The 22,710-nt window shown below is 28.7% G+C and overlaps 5 protein-coding genes and 1 pseudogene across 10 annotated transcripts; 5 read left to right on the forward strand and 1 right to left on the reverse strand.

Moving 5' to 3' along the window:
• Positions 1 to 710: 710 nt before the first annotated feature.
• On the forward strand, positions 711 to 4,575 carry LOC106344284. Its single transcript, XM_013783690.1, has 2 exons — positions 711 to 1,244; positions 4,510 to 4,575. The coding sequence occupies exons 1-2, from the start codon at positions 711 to 713 to the stop codon at positions 4,573 to 4,575; spliced, it is 600 nt and encodes a 199-aa protein (XP_013639144.1).
• A 2,966-nt stretch (positions 4,576 to 7,541) lies between these two features.
• On the forward strand, positions 7,542 to 8,045 carry LOC106344285. The gene has a single exon (XM_013783691.1). It carries the CDS (start codon positions 7,542 to 7,544, stop codon positions 8,043 to 8,045), a length of 504 nt encoding a protein of 167 aa, XP_013639145.1.
• Positions 8,046 to 11,592: 3,547 nt separating this feature from the next.
• Positions 11,593 to 12,143, forward strand: LOC106344286 (annotated as a pseudogene).
• A 1,241-nt stretch (positions 12,144 to 13,384) lies between these two features.
• LOC106294309 lies at positions 13,385 to 13,940 on the forward strand. Its single transcript, XM_013729865.1, has one exon. It carries the CDS (start codon positions 13,410 to 13,412, stop codon positions 13,938 to 13,940), a length of 531 nt encoding a protein of 176 aa, XP_013585319.1. The 5' UTR covers positions 13,385 to 13,409.
• Positions 13,941 to 15,625: 1,685 nt separating this feature from the next.
• Positions 15,626 to 16,132, forward strand: LOC106344287. The gene has a single exon (XM_013783693.1). It carries the CDS (start codon positions 15,626 to 15,628, stop codon positions 16,130 to 16,132), a length of 507 nt encoding a protein of 168 aa, XP_013639147.1.
• A 1,846-nt stretch (positions 16,133 to 17,978) lies between these two features.
• Positions 17,979 to 19,640, reverse strand: LOC106293312. Of its 6 annotated transcripts, none has more exons than XR_001260438.1 (6): positions 19,380 to 19,640; positions 19,170 to 19,258; positions 18,946 to 19,045; positions 18,741 to 18,873; positions 18,643 to 18,650; positions 17,979 to 18,480 (listed from the first exon to the last, which is right to left on the reverse strand). XR_001260438.1 is itself a non-coding variant. In XM_013728976.1 (3 exons), the coding sequence occupies exons 2-3, from the start codon at positions 18,976 to 18,978 to the stop codon at positions 18,238 to 18,240; spliced, it is 276 nt and encodes a 91-aa protein (XP_013584430.1). In that variant the 5' UTR covers positions 18,979 to 19,045; positions 19,170 to 19,514; the 3' UTR covers positions 17,979 to 18,237. The 6 variants fall into 6 exon arrangements, 2 of the variants coding, with proteins under 2 accessions (XP_013584430.1, XP_013584429.1); XR_001260436.1 differs by having other exon boundaries at positions 19,349 to 19,539; XR_001260437.1 differs by having other exon boundaries at positions 18,561 to 18,650; positions 19,349 to 19,539.
• Between the last annotated feature and the right edge of the window lie 3,070 nt (positions 19,641 to 22,710).

Here is a 22,710-nt window from a genome sequence, read left to right on the forward strand (position 1 = left end):
TATGCCATGTCACATTCTTTTTAGTGTAAGTGAATGTAGAGAAGACACTTAGATAAAATGTGTAAAATCACTTCAAAAATAATTGATAAACAATGTTTTCTCAAAAAGAAAAATCACTAATAATGTCTATAGGATTATTTCCCACTTCGTGTCAAAATTTTACTTTGCTTTATCATCATATATACTAAAGACAAGTCATTTCTTTTAATTATTAATTATAACCAATATTATATCTTGTTGTAGAATAGTGTCATCATCGTCATCAGCATAATGTTGCTCTTAAATATATACTATTGATTTCAATTATTATCTAATCTAAACTATGGATAACTGTTACAAATTAAAATATGATCGGAGTTCCTCATCATTTTCTGAATTTCTTGATCCTTTTTGTTTAAGTGATATAAAAAAAGATATCTAATAAAGGATTATCTTATAAGTAAATGAAACTATAAACTATGTCCAAAACTTATAACTAACCAATCTTAGCAAATAAGAATAAATTAAAAGATTAATTTCCTACACAGAGTTGACATATAATTTTGGATCATTAATTGGCAAACCAATACATATCCTCAAGCTTACACAAGTATTTATACATCTTCATTTCTTGGACCTGATGAATGCATAACAGTTTTCAGATTAAAAAAAATATGAAACTCCCGCGAGGCTCCATGACCATTCTTGCTCTCTATATTTTTATCCATCACATGGAAGCACTCGAAGTCGGTGGACCGACACAAGAACTGATCAATAGTATTTGCATTGAGAGCGGAGATTATGAACTTTGCAAAGAAATCATTCACAAACATTTAGACACAAAAACAACTAATCTCTTAGATCTCACCCATCTGATATTACGCATCGCTACTGAACACGCAAGTGATACATATGTTTTCATCGGTAATATCTTGCGTGAACATCCTGATCCTGAGGAGACGACTGGTCTCAACACTTGTCTAACGGCTTACACTGACGAAACCACAACTTTCTTGAAAGTACGCCATGAGTTTTGTCGGGAAGAGTACGAACGTATGATCATAGACATTTTATCCACAAGAAAGATCTTGAAAAGATGCAGGACCGATTTTCAGATTCCTCTGAACAAGAAGAAGCTTTTGATTGAGAAGAGCAGAGTGATGAAAATCTTGATCACCATGTCTGCGGTTTCGGGGTATATGGTGAAAAATGGAAATGGTTATTTGCTTAACTCACTTGCTACCGAGCCTTGCTTTTTCAATGATGTAAATCAACTAAGTAATATATTAATAAGCAGTTTGTAACAAAGAAGTCCAATATAGTTTTTGGAAAAAATTGGATTATCTTTGGTTTTAATAAGTTTAAGATTATTTAGTTATATCAAACAAAAATCTTATTTAAAACCATAAGATTTGGATTTATATATATTTATCAACAACTTCACAAAACACTATAAACTATAACAAATCTATTAAAATTCACTACTTTAATTGTTTTAAATAACATTGGATGTTATAGTAAATTTTAAATTCATAGATTCCATAACACATAGTTTTTTAAAAAAATATATATAACTGAATAACTTATGATTCATAGGTTTAATACAAATCACTCTAAGTCTCAGATTGAATATACTCACTAATTATTAAGTGTTAAAAATAGAAATATAATTTCATTGTGAATGTGAAACATACAATATAATGGTTTGTTTGTACTTATATAAAATGTATATACATAAAATTATTAATTTATAATTTTAATAGGATCATATATTTACCTACTATTTTCTACAAAACTATTATCTTATTATTTATCAATTTATGTTAGATTTTGAATCGACCAAATTTGAAACCAGAGAAATTTATTAATTTTTAGTGTTTATTAATTTATTAATTTTAACGATGTTATTATAATTTATATTTATGAATTTATAGTTAAGAACTCTACAATAACACTATAAAATATAACAAATCGCGTATAATCCAATATGTAAAATGTATTATAAAATCACAAATTCAATAAACACATAGTTTAAAAAAAATTAAATAACATACGACTAGTCACTTTAATATAATTACTCTAAATTTCAGATTTAATACATCCACTAAAGACATAGTTTTATTTTCTCTATAATTTCAATACATAATAATCGTGCAAAACAGTATCAGTTATAAGTTATAAACTAGAGCTTAACCCGCACGTCCGTGCGAGTGTTTGTTTTAACTTGTAAAATCATTATAAACCATTGGTAATTACTGTTTGTATAAACTGTGGCAAACATTATTAGATTTTTGTTGGATTGTTACCGTGTTGAGTGAATTTTTTAACACAAATAAATGATTAGTAATACATTTATCTATCAATTATTTTGTTTTATTAGTTTCGTTGTTAATTTTATATTGTACCCATACCACAGTATTTAAAATGCTGAAATTATTAATTACATATATATATTATATTATAAATGGAGTACATATTTTTGGACAATAAAAATGTAATATTAAAGAGAATCACGTTTGGATTTCAAATTAATTATGCTTGATTATAGGGAATATAATTAATAAAGTTAGATTTGGAGTGGGTCACGTTTTATTATAACAAAATCCACAGGAAAGATAATTGTTGTATTGATTAATCATTTGTTTTAAATGCAGTGGCATAGACTTTTAATTATTTAAAAAAAATTAGGGTTAAATATTAAATGTACTTCATTTTTAATAGATTAGATGCTTGATTATAGAGAATATAAATAATAAAGTTAGTTTTAGAGTGGGTCACGTTTTGTTATAACAAAATCCACAGGAAAGATAATTGTTGTATTGATTAATCATTTGTTTTAAATACAGTGGCATAGATTTGTAATTATTTAGAAAAAATAGGGTTAAATACTAAATGTACTTCAGTTTTAATAGATTATAGATTTTAAATGCTTAGAAATTTTCATCTAAGACTATTTACCATTACGTATAAATGTTTTTATTATATTTTTGACTATTAAAAAAATTATATAATATTTAGATTTTTTCTCTTTATCTTTTACTCCTTTACCCCTACTCGAATAATCCATTTTTTATTTTATCTTTTAGAGGTCCATACCTCTGTAGGTAAACAATCAGTGAAAGCTTACCCAATTGAGATTCCATGTATAAGACTTTAAACTTCAGTCTGCAATCATCTACGTAGTCAAACAAAATCTTCTTCAGTTGGTATTCTTTTGTGTGTTGTTTATCATATATCAAGACATTGACTGGATTTTCTTCTGTTATAGTAAATATTTCTGTCATTTCACAGAAAAGGTGATAAAATCATAAAATCACTTTTGAAAAAAAATGACACAACACGCAGTTAAGAGTATACTATAATCAAAATATTCTATTCAGAAGCTTCTTTATTGCAATTCTCTATACTAAGAGCATCATTAAGGGGGTTTTTTAAATCCGTCTCTTAGTGTTTAGAATTTTTAAAAAAGAAAGAAAAATAGCAATTATCTGAAACTATGTCTCCAAGCAAAAGAAGAGACGTCTCTTCTGGTTCTCTCTATCCTGAAGAAAAAAAAAAGAAGAAGAAGTCATGGCAGGAATAGGACTTTTCCGGTGTAATCTCTTCATCTCCTTTCCTCTACAAATCTTCCCAGGTTATCATTTTCTCATCTTTTTGGGGTTTAATTGATTTCTCTCTAATTTTCCGAATTCGTAGAGCTTTTTTCCAATTTGCAGCCCAAGGATTTGGGGATGTTGATGCCAATCTTTCTTCGTAAAAATGCCAAACTTAATTCGATTTTTTTTGCCAGATGTTGATGATGTTGCTCTCTGTTTCTCTCTTTTTGGGGATTTGGGGATGTGAGAAATTCCACTCAATCTCTGACCATGAATCCTCATACGACGACAGAACCGGATGCTTCGGCGCGCGGCGGTACTGGATCGATACGGCGAGGCAGTTAGCAGATTTGACGATCTCGGTGACGTAGTTGTGGTAAATGGGAGAGAAAGGTGACTCGATGATCCAAGCTCCGCCGTGGATGTAGATGAGAAGAGGTAGTTTCTTACCGGCGGTGGCTTTGTGAGGGAGGAAGAGATGGACGGAGAGGTTATGCTCCGGTGAGTATAGTACGTCTTTTGTAACGATGTCGTTTGTTTTGTCTAGTGATATTGGAATGATTTTGGTGCCGGTGAGACGCTCGACGCGACCGTCTTTGTAAATCCTGATGAGGGAAGATGCTCGGAGACGTTTGATGATGGATTTTTTTTTTTTGTGTGTGTTCAATTGTTTTTTTTTGTGTGTGTTCAGTTGCTGATGTGAATGTCAAAAACAATGGTGGTCGCACTGCTCTTCATTATGCAGCAAGGGATGGTTGGAAATCGCTCAGCTTTATTTTAAATCAGATGAACGTGTGCCTACTGAGTTGAAGAAATCAATCATGCAAGCCCGAGGGGAGAAGAAGCTCACCCATTCCTAACTTGCTCAAGTACACTACTTCTCTCTTCACTCTGTCTCTTTTTTTTCTAATATGAAGATGTGTTGGTTGTGTAGCTGATCAATGAGAAGCCACAAGTGATCCAAGAATACGAGTCTGGGAAGGCAAGGCTGGTCAGTTGAGTACATGCTTACAGGTCAGAGATATACTCGGTCTATCATTGGAAGGTGAATTTCAGTTTCCACTTACTAGTTTCTTTTCTTGCAAAATTGATATACTGAGTTTAATAGTATCCATTGGTCTTATCAGAATATACACTTGTTAGAATTTAGGAATAGGTGGTAGATGTTATTATCTCTAAAACGAGAAATTTTTGTTTCTTAACTAGAGTTCTGATTTGATTTGCAATGTTAAAATTTTTGTAATGTTAAAACTTTTGTTTTAAGAACCTCTAAATAAGAAAATAGCATTGGAGTGAAAAATCAAGGTGTTTCTTAACTAGAGTTTTTAATTACATTTAATTACTAAAATATTTATTAAGAGACCCAAATGGGTTTGAGGGTTAATGATGCTCTAATATACATTTCAAATTATCCCAGATGAAAATTCAGTCAATGTCTTCATATATGGTAAATACATGTTTTTGAATAATACTATTTTTTTTTGTTTTTTTACAAAACTAACTTTCAGCATGACTGGTTTTCCCACTATCACCCATAAACACAATTTTTACAGTTGTTAACGGTTGTTAGTATCTTATAACAATCACAGAAAATGTCATAAACTGTTTCAAACCGTTTTGAATCTTTTAAATCCAAAAATTGGTTCCAGCTAACGTTTACGGTTGCGGGAGAGTAATTTTTTTTATAAAACTATGTAAATATAATAATATAATGTTCAATTAAATTTTAAAATTAAAATAATCTGAAATACTAAAACATATATTATATTTTCATTTATATTAAAAATTAAAAAATATATATTTTCACATTTAAAAAAAAATTAGCTGTATAATTTTATAAATATAATTTTATATTTATTATAGTAACATGGTATTTATTATTTTATAATTATTTAAAATGTTAATATTGTTAATTTATTATTTAGCCACTGATGTGTTTGGTAATTAACCAGTCATAAGTATTCCGCAAACGTATAAGTTTCTAACCGTTGTATCAGTTGTACAAATCTCTTAATAACGTTTAGAACCGCAATCTTTGTGTTTACACCAGTCAGGTTTCTTGTCTGTAAAGATATTTTTATCCCAATTTGATAAAAACAAATACAAATTATAGTAACTAACTTAAATTTTTAATTATTATCAAATTATTATAAATTAAAAAAAAAACTCGATTAGTTTCCATTATTGTTATTTTGAATCTTTGTTGAGATTTATTATTGAAGTTGTTACCATTTGGTGTTTTCACAGCGAAAAAAAAGATCGAATCTCTTGTTTTAGGTGTTCAACCTTTTCACATCATCATAAATACTGACAATTCAAACATTTTATGAATGGAAAGGCTACATCAAATTATCTATACGAGTTTCTCTGTGTTCGGTGCTCCATGCCAAGAAAATTTCTAGCATATATTTTCAGTTTAAAATGTAACAAAGATAAGAGAACTATATTAACACACTCATTGATTATATTTTTTTTACTGGATTTTTGTTTTTTATTAGATAAAATTATAGCAATTTGTTTGGATTGTTTCGTGTATGTATGCTCTATATGAAACAAGAAATAAAAACCCAGTTTAGGATAGGAGATCATTTAGTTTTCTTTTTAAAATTGGATATTATGTTATTACAAACTATTAGAAATGTTATAGACGATTCTACAAGCGATAATTCTATATGTTTTATGAAAAAATATGTTTAACTGTATCATCTGAACTGTCTTATAGGATCCACCATTGACGGTGCTCCTTGCACTATGCCATAGACCACATTGTAAATATTTTCTCTTTTAATTTGCATAATCCGTCTTATTCGGAACTCGAAACCTAAATCTCCGGGTATAGAAACATAAACTTTTAGTCAAACCATTGGATCAAAGAAACTTTATTTAGTTGTTTTCGTAAAGTCATCAACAGTTTTTATATTTTAAAAGGTTATATCCTTGTTGGTAATTTGGTTTTCATTTTTCTAAACAAGTATTTTATGTTCTAAATCAATATATTAAATTAGATATTAGATACTATAAACATTAAACTTGGACAATTTAGTAATTTCACATATGAATAGGTCTAGTTTTCAAAAATAAAAGGTTAGTGTAATCTTCAAAATTTACTATCATCTAAATGTATTTTTCCAATTTTCCTTTTTTTCTGGCATGATACGTATTGCTGTAATTTCACAGAAAAGGTGATCAATCATGCAATCACTTTTGAAAAATGACACAACAACACACAATTAAGAATATAAAATGATCACACAATACTTAGTTAATAAGTAGAAACTCTATAAATTAATTTTTGGTATTAATAAACATCATAAATATTTTGTGGTTTTAAGTTGGACCGATTCAAAATATGACACAATCGATAAGATAATATAATAATATTTTTTTATAAAATTATATGTGAATATATGGGGCCACTAAAATTATAAACTAATAATTTATATGTATATATGTTTTATATAGTGCAAATAACTATTATATTGTTTGTTTATATTCATAATGAAATATCTTTATATTTTCTTAATATTCAATATATTTTGATGATATTTAGTAAAATTATATCTAAAAGTATATTTAAATTTTATAAAACATAGTTTATATACAACAACTAATATAGTAAAAACAGTACGGATAATGAATTTTAAAATATTAATTAATGTACATGCACTAAAATGAAATATTTTTTATTTTAGAAAGATGTATTTTAAAATAGATTTTTTAGAAAAAAATAAATATTAATAAATTTAATTAATAAAATATTATAGTCTTAACTTTATTAATTTATAGATTTTTTAATGTGAATGGATTTGCACCCATAAAAATAGAGATATGCACCCATAAAAGATCTTTTGACTTTTAACTAATTTATTAAGATGCCTAATTTTCAAATATAAAAGATATCATCGGAATCATTCTCAAACCACCACGGACTCATAATCTCACAAACCAAAAAAAAAACGAATGAAAATGTATCGCATTCTTTTGATATTTTTGGCGACAACACTCGTTTGCTCCGTCGCAGAAGCGAACACTCAACAAACAGTCAACGAAATCTGCAAACAGACAATAGACATCAAGTTCTGCAATGGGATCCTTGCCAAAGCTACTTCCCCAAGCATGAAAGATCTCTTGAATGTGACAGTGACAGAAGCTCAAAGAATATCGGACGACACATATTTCTTCATCAGCACGATCCTTTTAAATGCTGGAAACCAGAGACCCGTTGTACAAAAGTGTGTTGACGCTTACGCTGTTCTGAACTCATCGTTCACGAATGCTTTATCTCTCTTTAACAGTGGACGATACGCTGAGATCATCACACTCATGGTTAATATTTCCAGTGAAGATGTAATCTGTGAGACAGATTTTAATGTGCCCGGTTATAATATCAATCCGATGATCGAGAAAAACAGAGAGACAAAGGTTTTCGTGGCCATGGAAAAAATCATTGGTCATATGGTTTCTTCATAGTATGATTGTTGAAGTTTTGATATAAGCAAATGTTTTCACAAATATTATAATAAAATATTGTATTCGAAAGCTTCTTTATTGCTATTCTCTATATTAACATAGATGTTCATCTTGGGATGGAAGTTGAATAAATTTTGATAAGTGATGCTCCCTTCATTTCAATTTATACTAGAAAAAAATTGTTTCAAAATAAGTATTGTTTTTTTTTAATTGTTTTATAACTAAATATTATTCTATAATTAAATATATTTTTTTTAAATTTGTGCACGGACCTAAAACTACAATTAAAATAAAACGTATGGAGTAGTAATATATAGTTTTGCTATAATTGCTTTATCTTTTTTTGCGATTTTGTTGTGTCAAAAATATATTAACTTTTTGGTTAACGATTTTATTTTGGTAAAATGGTCAACGATTTTATCTTATTTTATTTATTTATAATGGATCTTATCATCTAATCCAAAATCAAACAGTTGAGTATCTTAAATATGCTACCAAAAATTATATTGTGAGATTCATGTGGTCAGAGACCTACGTGGAGACATAGAAGGTGATGAAAGAAACATGCACATTAATCCAGCGATGAAACGGAACCTAATTTGATTTATTTTGTTTTGACTTTGAAGATAGACAAAAATAATACCAATAATTAATGGGAACGCGTGAAGATTGAGAATAATAAAAACTATAGAGTGATCAGAATTAACAGTTGTAGTGTTCCATGGGATGAACACTTGAATAACCTACATTTTAACACTTCATCACTGGCCTCAAAATGGTATTACAAATATTAAACGGTCGGGAAATATGGGTATCTTAGTTGATTAGCAAGAAATTTCATAACACTCATAGCTCATATTAATGTGATGAAGAAGCATCAAATTTTTAAGGCGATACAAGTCTTGTGGCACCGTTGCCACAACCTGAAGTTGAAGCTCCTCCTTCTCCTCCCACCGGCAATCTCGACTCGATATCATCTTTAAAATCACTTTTGACTGTGTGTTGTTGTTTCCCCTTCTTTTGGTTATCTTCTTGGTTGATTCTCATTCATCTCTCTGTCTTTCCCCCCACAAAACGCCATATAGCCCAATAACCACAAGTGCTGATCCCATAAACCTAATATACACACATTATCAACATTATCATCCTCCGGTTTTATATTAATGTTTATAACGAGAGAAAGAGAGAGAGAAGAGAGTATACCTAACTTGGATGATGGAAAAGCTTCCTCAAAGAAGAGTATGATTCTTCTGTAAATGCAAACACTGATGCAACTAAGAAAGAGAAGATGAGTGAGGACAGAAACGGTAGTGCTATCCCAAGAAATATGGCAAGTCATCTTTGCACAATGAACCAGAAGCTAAGAAGACTTCACCTCTGAGGAGAACCAAACAAAGCTCAGTATCTGTGAAATCTTCTTCCCAGGCAACCTCTCATGAGAAAGTGAAACCATCCGGTGTAGCGAATAGTGGGAAACCTTGGTCTAGCATAGTAGACTCCAGTGTAGATCTTCCTTATAAACCATCTTCTACTGTAACCTCTTCTAAGAAAACATTCGACCCTGTAACTTTCCTTGAAAATATGAGTAAATCTCTCGCTTGTGCGGTTTGGTCAGAACCACAACCCTCTAACCTTACTAAAACACCTGAGGTGAAAGAAGACGCAAGATTACTAAGGTAAGGTGTAGCCAATCATACTGGTGAAAGAACCAGCAACACTGACAGTGATGACTATAAGAACGTGAGTGTTATGAGGAGAATGAAGATCGTTTTGAGTAAGCAAGAGTTAGAGAAACTGCTCCAAGTAGGGTCATTCCATGAAATGGTGTACCAGAATCTTGAGAAACAAACTTTGCTTTCTGATGATGATACTCTTCAATGTTATACAGGTTGGAGATCTATCTTAGATAGCATAGCTGAGAGCTGAATACTCCCGCAAAAAATATAACAGATAGATCATAGATATATACTAAAACAGTCTTGAGTTTGATCAAGAACAGTTGTTTTTGAGGTTTTGGTGTATATAAAAGCTTTGAAGCTATGTTTACCAATGACCAATATATATATTAATGATTTAAACGATATAATATCTATGATTTAAACTCTATGAACAAGCTATGTTTTTGAGGTTTTCGTATATATAAAAGCTGAAAGATATGTTATTAGCGAGTACAAGTTTTTTTCGGTATAATAAAGACATTCTATTCTCGAGTGTTAAACCAAAACAGATATGTAAATGCTAAGCTCTGTTATGGTTTAAAGCTTAGCATTTCATTTGGTATAATAAAAAATCTTTTCGAAATCAGAAAATTTTCCTATTATTATGGTTAACACTTTTGAACCAAAATTCAAAATTGGTTTCTTATTATACCGAAGGAACCGCTAATCTCTGTTTTTGAAATCGATTTTACTATCTTGAGTGATTGGCAATGTTGATTAATGATAGGGGATTTGTATATATTTAGAAACTTTGGCCATAAAATACATCGTGATTGTGCTGAGTAAGGCACAAATATATGACATTATCTTTTGTTCCGGCGATCAGCATGATTTTCACTAAGTTTTTTATACCTATATAAGAAACATGTCTCCCATCTTTCTTAGCGTTGCCATTAGTTTCTTTAGACCTCTATACAACTTCTACACATAAGTTTTGGCCAATAAAAAGTCTAAAAAATCCAACTTAGAACCAAATCGAAGTCCACATTTAACACATCTAATATTTCTTATTTTATAAATAACGAAATTAATAATCTCATTCAGCACAAAACGCAGATTATCACCTAGTATTTTTATATTTCTAATATATATGATTTAGTGTCATATTTGAATAAATTTATTTTAATAATGATGTATGAGTTATTACTATATTTTAAAAAAATTGTCAAAAATATAAACTAAAATTAAATGTAATTATCTATGTTACATTTAGATATAAGCTATGTTAATTTTTTAGTGAAAATACATGTAGAGAGGACATCTAAGTAAAGTGTGTGTAATCATTTCACAAATAACTGACAAACAATGTTTTCTCAAAAAATAAAATTCACTAATAATGTCTGTGCACATTAATTATTATTACCAATATTATATCGATTGTTGTAGAATAGTATCATCATCGCCACCAACATAATGTTGCTCTAAATATATACTATTTGTTTCCATTATTATGTAATCTAAACAAAAAAAAACTATGGATAACTGTTACAAATTAAAATATGATCAGAATTCCACATCATCTTCTGAATTTCTTGATCCTTTTTATTTAAGTGATATAATAAAAAGATATCTAATAAAGGATTATCTTAGTAAATGAAACTATATATAAACTATCTCCAAAACCTATAACTAACCAATCTTAGCAAATAAGAATAAATTAAAAGATTGTTTTCCTACACACAGTTGACATATAATTTTGGAACATTAATTAGCAAACTTAGCAAACCAATACATATATATCCTCAAGCTTACACAAGTATTTAACATCTTCATTTTTTTTTTTAACTTTACATCTTCATTTCTTGGACCTGATGAATGCATAACAGTTTTCAGATTAAAAAAAATATGAAACTCCCGCGAGGCTCCATGACCATTCTTGCTCTCTATATTTTTATCCATCACATGGAAGCACTCGAAGTCGGTGGACTGACACAAGAACTGATCAATGGTATCTGCATTGAGAGCGGAGATTATGAACTTTGCAAAAAAAATCATTCACAAACATTTAGAGACAAAAACAACGAATCTCTTAGATCTCACCCATCGATCTCATATTCCGCATCGCTACTGAACACGCCAGTGATACACTTGTCTAACGGCTTACACTGACGAAACCAGTACTTTCTTAAAAGTACGCCATGAGTTTTGTCGGGAAGAGTACGAACGGATGATAATAGACATTTTATCCACAAGAAAGATCTTGAAAAGATGTAGGACCGATTTTCCGATACCTCTGAACAAGAAGAAGCTTTTGATAGAGAAGAGCAGAGTGGTGAAAATCTTGATCACCATGTCGGCGGTTTCCGGGTATATGGTGAAAAATGAAAATGGTTATTTGCTTAGCTCAGTTGTTACCGAGCCTTGCTTTTTCAATAAGTAATATATTAAAACCGGGTGATTGTGGTCGAGTGGTAAGGAGACGAGACTGAGACGCCAACACATTTCAGGTTCGATCCACCTGCCGCGCGAAACTAAGTCACAATTATCCTGATCACCTAACACGGATATGGGCTTATGCGTTAGGGCCCATTTGAATACCCGGAGAGATGGTCTATCCGTGGGCACCTCTCCTTGTAGATTAGTCTAGGCTTCTTCATGGGCCTGAGATACCTCAGGTTAATCAAAAAAAAAGTAATATATTAATTAGCGGTTTGTAAGAAGAAAAAAAATCCAATATAGTAGTATTTGAAAGGTTTGGATTATATTTGATTTTAATAAGTTTTAGATTATTTGGTTATATTAAAAATTAAAATCTTATATAAAATTATAAGATTTGGATTTATATATTTTTATCAACAGACTTCACAAAACACCATAAATTATAACAAATCTCTTATAATTCACTACTTCGATTATTTTAAATAACAGAAGATTTAATTGAAATTTTTTAATTATATATTCAATAACACATAGTTTAAAAAAATAAAATAAAAATAATAGTTGAATAACATATGATTCATCGCTTCAATATAGATCACTCTAAGTCCCAGATTGAATATTTCCACTAAAAAGCATACCATCCATTTTCTCTGGTTTTTAATAAAAAATAATCGTTCCAGACTATAAGTTATAATTGTTTTTAAATTTCATCTGAAAACTCTTTACCAATGCATGTAATGGTTTGTCATATTATAGTAAATAGTGTGTGTCTTTTTACTTTTTTACTTGCTACTCCAGGATTCCTAAAGTCTCTTGAATAAACAATACGTTAAAGCTTACCAAAATTAGATTCCATGCAAGACTCTGAACTTCTATCTGCAAACATATACGTAGTCAAACAAAGTCTTCTTCAGTTTGGTATTCTTTGGTGTGTTGTTTACCATATAACTAGATATTGACTGAAATTTTTCTTCTGGTAAAGTATATGTATTGCTACATTAATAGATGTACATATTGATGGAGCGGCATTGATGCCAATTTACGGAAAAGGTTATAAAACATGGAATCACTTTTGAAAAATGACAAAACAAACGTTTAAAAGCTAAACAAAAATGCTCACACGGAATATATGCACCACTAAAAAAAATTTGACCATTGACTGATTCATTAATGAGTTCATTAATATGCCTCATTTTCAAAGATAAAAATGTAACCGAGTTCATTCTCAAATGACCACAGAATCACAACTCACAAACCAGAAAAAAAAATGAAAATGTATCGCATTCTATTGGTGTTTTTGTCGATTACACTCGTTTACTCCGTCGCAGAAGCTCTTCTCGATGGGAAGACTCAACAAAGCGTCAACGTTATCTGCAAAAAGACAATAGACACCAAATTCTGCAATGAGGTTTTTGCCAATAACCTGACTACTTCTTCCCCAAGCAAGAAAGATCTCTTGAACGTGACGGTGACAGAAGCTGAAAGAATCTCAGCCAACACGTATTTCTTCATCAGCACACTCCTTAGAGATGCTGGAGACGAGAGGTCCGGTCTGCAAAAGTGTGCAGAAGCTTACGAAATTGTGAACACTGCGTTCACGGAGGGTGTATCTTTCTTCAATCAAGGACTATACGGTGAGATCCTCAAACTCACGGGTAACGTTTCCAATGGTGTTGGTATATGTAAGACAGACTTTAATGTACCCGGTTATCATATCAATCCGATGATGGAGAAAAACAGAGAGACAGAGGTCTTAGTGGCCATGGAAAAGATCATCGGTCATATGGTTTCTTCCTAGTCTGATTGTTGAAGCTTTGATAACGTAAACAAATGTTTTCAGAAATATTATAAATAATTTATTACGAAGCTTCTTAGTTGCAAATCTCTAGTCGCATGCATGTTCACAAGGCGATTTTAGTAACGCCTGATCATATTACTGGTTGGTTTCAACGCCTGCCATCTCCAATATAAAACTCCATTTTTTTCTTTTAGAATGAAGTAAAAACGAAAATTGAGTAAAATTGTTTCTAACCCTACTTCATTTCTCATTTTATAATAGTGATACAAACAAAAAATAGATTACTCCATTTATGGAGTAAAATTCATTATGGAGTGAGATATGAAGTTGGGTTGGAACATTTCTTACTCCATATTCACTTTTACTTCATATTTACTTTTATTTTATTTTAAAGGAAAAAATAGAGTAGGGATGAAGATGTTCTTAGCACGACTATCCTTCATTCCACAGTATCTCAAATCATTATCAAATATATAGTTTTTGTCAGAAGTGATTTACCTTATTTTTGCGATTTGCCTGTATGATTTTATTCTTTTAGTTTTGGTCAACGATTTTATCTTTTTGTTTTAATGGATCTTGTCGTCAAATACAAAATCAACCTTTCAAATATCTTAAATATGCTTTGCTACAAACAAAGCTAAGGATATGCAGTTCTGTTTGCCACAAAAAAAAAAGCATCAACGGTTTAAGGCGACACAGGTCTCGTGGCACCGTTGACACTAAACCCATAAAAATATTTTATATTTTAATTTAAAATCCCCAAAACACTATAAATATAAAAAATCTTACATAATCTAATACTTAAAATATTTTAATTATAATTTATTATAAAATTACAAATTCAATAACACATAGTTATAAAAATCATATCCGAATAAAAATATGATTAGTCACTTTGATATAATCTATTTGATATAATCTACTCTGAATTTTATATCCACTAAAACAGGTTTCCTCTGTTTCAAAAAAATGCATGTTTTAAAAATTTTACACTTATTAAAAAATGAATAAAATTTTGGTTACCAATATATTATTTTCACAATTTTAGCTAATAGAGTTTTAATACAATTATGTTTTTTGAAATTTACCATTTACGCATTGAAAATGTTCAAAATGTATCTTTTTAAAACATTTTTTTTTTCTAAAACATGAATTTTTTAAAACGGATGGAGTAGTTTTTCTATGTTTTTAATAAATAATAATCATTCCAAACAGTATAAATTATAAGTGTTTATTAGTTTTCATCTTAAGACTATTTGCCAATGTGTATATATTTTTTATCTTTACCTTTTACTTGTTAATCCTTTATTCCTACTCGAATAATGCATTTTTATTTTATATGGTAGAGGTCCACACCTCTATGGATAAACAATCAGTAAAAGCTTACCAACGTGAGATTCCATGTAAGACCTTAAACTTCAACCAACATTTACGTAGTCAAACAAAATCTTCTTCAGTTTGGTATTCTTCCATATATCACATTGACTATAACTGAAGAAGATTACGATTTCTTTATACTCGTACAAAACTTAGCTAATTTATATATATGCACCCATAAAAAATCTTTTGACTATTGACTAATTTTATTAAGATGCCTAATTTTCAAATATAAAGATATCATCGGAATCATTCTCAAACCACCACCGACTCGCAACTCAGAAACCGAAAAAAAAACACGAATAAAAATGTATCGCATTCTTTTTATATTTTTGGCGATTACACTCGTTTGCTCCATCGCAGAAGCGAACACTCAACAAACAGTCGACGCAATCTGCAAACAGACAATAGACATCAAATTTTGCAATGGGATCCTTGCCAAGAACCCGGTTACTTCCCCAAGCGTGCAAGATCTCTTGAAAGTGACAGTGACAGAAGCTGAAAGAATATCGGCCGACACAGATTCCTTCATCATCACGACAATTACAAATGTTGGAAGCGGGCCCGGTCTACAAAAGTGTGCTGAAGCTTACGCTCGTGTGAACGCATCGTTCACGAATGCTGTATCTCTCTTTAACAATGAACGGTACGCTGAGATCATCGGACTCATGGATGAGGTTTCCTATGGTGTTGGTATATGTAAGACAGATTTTAATGTGCCCGGTTATAATATCAATCCGATGATTGAGAAAAACAGAGAGACAAATGTTTTAGCGGCCATGGAAAAAATCATTAGTCATATGGTTCCTTCATAATATGATTGTTAAATTTTTGATAATATAAGCAAATGTTTTCAGATATATGATAATGTATTCTTAATTAGGGGTTGGCCCGCCCTAAGTTTACATTAAAATTATTTTATATTAAAATAGTTAATTATATAAAATATTTAAAATTTTAATTTATACTGAAAATAATAAATGTAATCTGTTTTTATTCTAAAACTTTATTGTAAATTTAACTAAGTTTTGTTGGTTTGAGTTGAAAAGACCACTAACAATTTTTTTTTCTAGAGAACACAAAATTATTAAATTTAAAATTAGGGAAAATGTAATGCTTCATATTTTTCTATTTTATTTCCATTTTTAATTTGATATAGTTGAATAAAACCAAAAGTAATAAAACTAATATTTTTTATTTCTAAGAGTATCAGATTTTAATATTATTACAATAACTAATTTTTCACAATAATAAAATAATACATCCATCTCCAAGCTAAATCAATTGAAAATCAAATGTAATGTGATAAAATTATAAAATGTTATATTTTAAGTAATATATAAATAGTTTAAATAATTTCGTAAATAATAATTAGTATATGTTATGTAATAACGAATAATGTTTTATAATATATGTTTGTTTCAGTTTATATTAGATTTTCAATTTATAATTGAATCTTCTTTGATTTTAGTGTTTTACTAATTATGTTTTGTAAAATATTTTAGCATTTGCTGAACTTAAAAAAAATTGTTGGAAATTTCGCTCGTGCTATTTGAAAATAATTTTATAAATTAATATAAGCATTACATTTCTAATAGAATTTTACTTGAGTTTCATATCCTATCATATCAAATAATTAAAATGTATTGTAATCATTAATAATCTGGAAATTAAGATGAACCAAACTGCATATAAATATTTTCTGAAAATTGTTTTTCTTTTCAAAAAATAAAATTTAAAGAAGTAACTAAACTTTTTTATTTGTTTAAGTGTTTGGCTATATTGAATGAAAATATATATTTCCTATTTAATCAAATATCTCATTTTTAGTTTCCACTTAGTAACAACGATAACATCAAAAAAATTATATATATAATTTAATAATTAAATTGAACAAAACAACATAATAACTTTATATTTCAGCCCAAAACATTCGAAGAATATATCATCGAGCAAACAATTATGCACATCAAAATTGCATAGCTTTTGTTTTGAAACTTACAATGATTTTTCAATGATTTCTGGAGGTTTGTTTGTTACTAATTTTGTAAAGCATGAACTTCGTGATAAAAATGAAAAATGAAAATCTGTAAATTTCTTTTTTTTTTTTATTATCATTGCCCGAATTTGATGAAAGGTGCAACCATTAGCATCTGTAAAATCTGTAAAAAGAAAGTGTGATGTTTAGTGTAACCACTAGCAGCGCGTTGAGTCTCTGGAATCAAGGGTATCAGAGATGTTTAATTTTAAAAAAAAATTTGGCATGATGACTTAAACAGTTTCGAGTTGGAACTTTACTTTAGTGAGTTGATCTCAGTTTTTGCTATGACCTACGGATAATACGATGAGGAGACGGAATATTAATGTATGTGTGAGAGGATCAGGGTTGAATAATCTTTTTTTTGTCAGCTGTTTTGAATATTCTTGACCTCTGTAACCAGCCAGTAGTTCGATGACCACAATTTAAAAACATAAGCAAAAATAGAATTCTTGGAGTAGACATAATTTTTTGAAGTTAATAAAATGCTGTTACGGCGGGGCATAATAGCTGAGGACACACACATTTGATTCTTGGAATTGAAAATAACATGATAAAGATAACGATATGCTTTGAAAACACAGAGCAAAGTATCTCACAATTCACTTTTCTCAGTTCCGGAGTATATTTTTTCAGAAAATGAAAATGAAACAGCTTGTAGGAGTAACAATATATTGGTCTATGTAACCAGTTCTACGGTTCAAAATTGTTTAAAAAGAAAGATGCAGAATTCATAGAGAAGAGGAAATACATGTATAAGTTAAAACACTGAGGAAAATAGCTCAAAGTGATACTTATTCGGTTTATGAAAGAATTTAAAAACTGGTTAAGAAAGCAGTTGTGAGATTGAGCGACCTTGTATCTACTCCAATAATCTGAAGCTTAACTATGGTGTGGCTTCTTCGCAGAGAGCGCACACACTGCCTGGGCTGACTCGGCAGAAGACATGTCAGATGAAATAGGGATGTCACTTGGTTCAGTAACAGTTCCTGAGAGGCTTTCCAACATCACATGGTTACTGGGTCTGTTGCTGTTGTCATGAATACCTCTTTCAACACTTTGAGAAGGGTCTATTGTTACAGCTCCAGCTCCTGGAATATCATGGCCAGGGTTGTTATCACCTCCCTGTAGAGGAGTCAAGTAAATGATTAAGCAGAAGTTTTCGTAAAGAGTTTAACAACATGAAGGGAATAGTTTGGTATGACCCCTGAAAGCGGAGGTTGGCCATAATTCGCTGAGTATTTTGTGTTTTTTCATTGAAAGTGGAAGTAAAATCCATGAACTTACCAAAATATCTGGAATAAAACAAATGGAATTATGGGCCTGTATGAGATGATTATCAAGAATTAATAAGATGGGTTTGGAACGTGGTGAATAAAACAAACCAGGCAACTCGGAATTGGTATTAGCTAATGACATCAACTCCTCGTAACCTTGGGGATGAAGTTTCTGCTCTCAGGGACCTCTTCGAATAGGAGCAAAACAGGGGCGTCCGCAAATATGAAGCTTTGCTTGCTCCTAGTACCATCAAGAATCGTTTTTTTTACAGGTGCCAAATAAATAATCAAAACAGACTTTAAGCATAGTTACCTTTCCATCAACCATTATCAGATCAACTCCCATTAGCTCTCCACTTTTCTTCACATTCCAAGCTTTCCCAGAATCGAAGGAGCCCAACTTACATACACTACTGCGTTTGATTGACATAACACTTGTTTTAAAATGAATTCAATCAGATGTTCACTATACTGCAAATAACATTTCTATGGATTATTAAAAACTGTGAGGATGATTCTTAAGGGATGAAGCCTTACCAATAACTCGGCCGCGGAGTGATAGTTGGAAAGTCCTTCTAATGGATAGAAAGCGAGGAAGAGGTGAGGCGCTCTGGTGATCCCAATACCTATAATCGAGTGGAGATGATAAACTCAATTTTATTTTTAGGTGAGCTAAGAGATAATTGAAGATCTGGGTAATGTAAAGAGTTTGAAACCAAAGTCGTGGGTGGAGATACTGGTTCGAACCAAAACGCTTGTGTTCATATATAGGCGGAGCTTCAATAGTTTACTTCGGAAAAAGATGAAGCCAATTTAATGCGAGAAAGTGGAAGGTGTGGTGAAAACGACGTAAATGCTTTTTTTTTTTAATGTAGCAGATGATTGATTACTACAGACGTTATACGAAGGTGGTCTGGAGGCAGTGAAGTCTGAAGAGACGGTGGTTCTCCTCTGCAAGTCAAGGATCGTTAGGGAATAACCCTTGGGCTAGAATGATAAAAGTTTAAGAACCCACTTAGTTTTTCAGTTAACAACAGAGGCCCATTCAGAGAGAGAGAGAGCAACGTTTCACTATGTGTGAAGAAATGATTGCCACGTGTCAAAAAAAAAGCCTCACTCTCCTTGAGGACGTGGAGGAAGGAGAAGAGAGGCGAGACAACTTTATTGTATAAGACTAGGAGTTAATCCGCGCTACGCGCGGAGCTATTTTGATTTTCAAATTTTAATTATCTAGTTTTTTTTATATTGTATTCTGAACAACAGCAAAATTCTAAATTGTATGTTTGTGTGAATTTATATATTTCTTTAGGAAAAAACAAAAAACTATACATTTTTCAAATAGATGTTTAATATAGTTTTTCATTTGTTTAATATAATATTTCTATTTGTTAAATTGTATATTTACTTATTATTCATTTTACTAAACATTTTTTTCAGAGAGATGTTTAATTTAGTTTTTTAATTTTTTAATTGTATTTTACCTATTTTTTATTTTTTCTTATATTGTATATTTATTTATTTTAATTTTCTTCCTTTTATACCAAATAATAGTATTATGATAGAGGTTTAATGTGATATTTGTATTTCTTATATTGTATGCTTGTTTTACTTGTATTGTATATTTACTTATAAAATATTTGAAAATAATAAAAATGTAAAACTATGAATTTTTCAAATAGATGTTTAATGTAGTGTTTCTATTTCTTATATTGTATATTTACTAATTATTATTGTTTTTCTTTTATATCAAATTGTAATATTACCATAGATGTTTAATGTAATATTTCTATTTCTTATATTGTATATTTACTTATTATTTTTTATGTTTTATATTTACTTATTGTTATATTATAATAAATGTTTAATGTAATATTTTTATATTGTATATTTACTTATTATTTTTTATGTTTTATATTTACTTATTGTTATATTATAATAAATGTTTAATGTAATATTTTTATATTGTATATTTACTTATTATTTTTTATGTTTTATATTTACTTATTGTTATATTATAATAAATGTTTAATGTAATATTTTTATATTGTATATTTACTTATTATTTTTTATGTTTTATATTTACTTATTGTTATATTATAATAAATGTTTAATGTAATATTTTTATATTGTATATTTACTTATTATTTTTTATGTTTTATATTTACTTATTGTTATATTATAATAAATGTTTAATGTAATATTTTTATATTGTATATTTACTTATTATTTATTTAACTATACATTTTCAGATATATGTTTAATTTACTTTTTCCATTTTATATATTGTATATTTACTTATTATAATTTTCTTGCTTTTATATCAAATGCTAATATTATGATAGATGTATAATTTAATATTTCTATTTATTATATTTAATATTTACTTATTATTATTTTTTCGCCGATGTGAACCCTCTATGGAGCCTCAAAATGTCTCTTTTATTAGTATCTATTTCTACGAATGTATATTTACTTATTGTGTATTTTTCTTTATATTGTATTTTTACTTATTTTAATATTATGTTAGATGTTTAATATAATATTTCTTATTTTTTAATTGTATATTTGCTTATTATTTATTTTTCTAAACATTTTTTTGACAGAGATGTTTAATTTAGTTTTTAATTTCTTAATTGTATTTTACCTATTATTTATTTTTTGTTATATCTTATATTTACTTATTTTAATTTTCTTGTTTTTATATCAAATGATATATCAAAACGTATCAAATGATATATCAAAACGTATCTAATACTTGTTAAATGATAGTATAATGTAAATTACATCTATTATTTGAAAATAATCATTTGTTGTTTTTATATTTTTTAAATAAGAAATTATTTTTATTTAAAAACATTATTCATATATAATATAATAGTTTAAGTTTGGAAGATTAATCTATATATATAAATTATGTATATTTTAAAAAAAAATAATTTAAGATTTTATATATTGAGTAGCTGAATAAAAGCTGAATTTCTTATCTTGAAAATGAAACATTTATATTTTTGTCTTCATGTTATACTCACCAATCCAGCATTGATATTTATAACTCAGTATGTTTTTTAAAAAAACTTAGTTTTATATTTCTTATATTATGTATTTAGTTATTATTTATTCTACTATACATTTTTCAGATATATCTTTAGTTTAGTTTTTTATTTCTTTATTGTATACTTACTTATTATTTATTTTCTTTATATTGTATATTTACTTATTATTGTTTAATGCAATGTTTCTATTTTTTATATTGTTTATTTACTTATTATTTATTTTTTTCTTATATTATAAATTTACTTATTATTTATTTTCTATTTTTTAAATAATAATACAACGTGTCATCTTTTTGGAGAATTTTTTTCTCTGATGTGGACGCTCTATGGAGCCTCAAAAGATCCCTTTTATTTAGTTATTATTATTTATTCTACTATAGTAAATATATACAATATAGGAAGAAGTAAATAGTAAGTAAATATACAATATAATAGATATAAATGTTACATATTATAATAAGTAAAAATATGTGAAGAAATAAATAATTAGTAAATATAGTATATAAGAAATAAAAATATTACATTAAATATATATCATAATATTATCATCGATATAAAATCAAGAAATTTAGAAAAATTAAATATACAAATATAAGAAATGAAAAACTATATCAAACATCTATTTGAAAAATTTATAGTTTTCTGTTTTTTCCTAAGGAAATATATATATTCACACAAACATACAATTTAGAATTTTGCTGTTGTTCAGAATACTATGTAAAAAAAACTATATAGTTAATTTGAAAATCAAAATAGCCCCGCGCGTAGCGCGGATTAACTCCTATATAATTAATGTTTAATGTAATATTTTTATATTATATATTTACTTATTATTTATTTAACTATACATTTTGTAGATATATGTTTAATTTAGTTTTTTCATTTTTATATTGTATATTTAATTACTGTTTATCTTTTCTTATTTTGTATATTTATTTATTCTAAATTTCTTGATTTTATATCAATGATAATATTACGATATATATCTAATGTAATATTTTTATTTCTTATATACTATATTTACT

This window comes from Brassica oleracea, chromosome C5 (assembly GCF_000695525.1).
Source record: "Brassica oleracea var. oleracea cultivar TO1000 chromosome C5, BOL, whole genome shotgun sequence".
Lineage (NCBI taxonomy): Eukaryota > Viridiplantae > Streptophyta > Magnoliopsida > Brassicales > Brassicaceae > Brassica > Brassica oleracea.

Excerpts from the sequence above, each read along its gene's own strand:
- LOC106293312 (XM_013728975.1), bottom strand. The coding sequence starts at position 18,774 with ATGTCATTAGCTAATACCAATTCCGAGTTGCCTG.
- LOC106294309 (XM_013729865.1), top strand. The coding sequence starts at position 13,410 with ATGAAAATGTATCGCATTCTATTGGTGTTTTTGTCGATTACACTCGTT.
- LOC106344287 (XM_013783693.1), top strand. The coding sequence starts at position 15,626 with ATGTATCGCATTCTTTTTATATTTTTGGCGATTACACTCGTTTGCTCC.
- LOC106344284 (XM_013783690.1), top strand. The coding sequence starts at position 711 with ATGGAAGCACTCGAAGTCGGTGGACCGACACAAGAACTGATCAATAGT. Across the intron at positions 1,245-4,509 it reads AGCCTTGCTTTTTCAATGAT|CTGATCAATGAGAAGCCACA; the intron begins GTAAATCAACTA and ends TTGGTTGTGTAG.
- LOC106344285 (XM_013783691.1), top strand. The coding sequence starts at position 7,542 with ATGTATCGCATTCTTTTGATATTTTTGGCGACAACACTCGTTTGCTCC.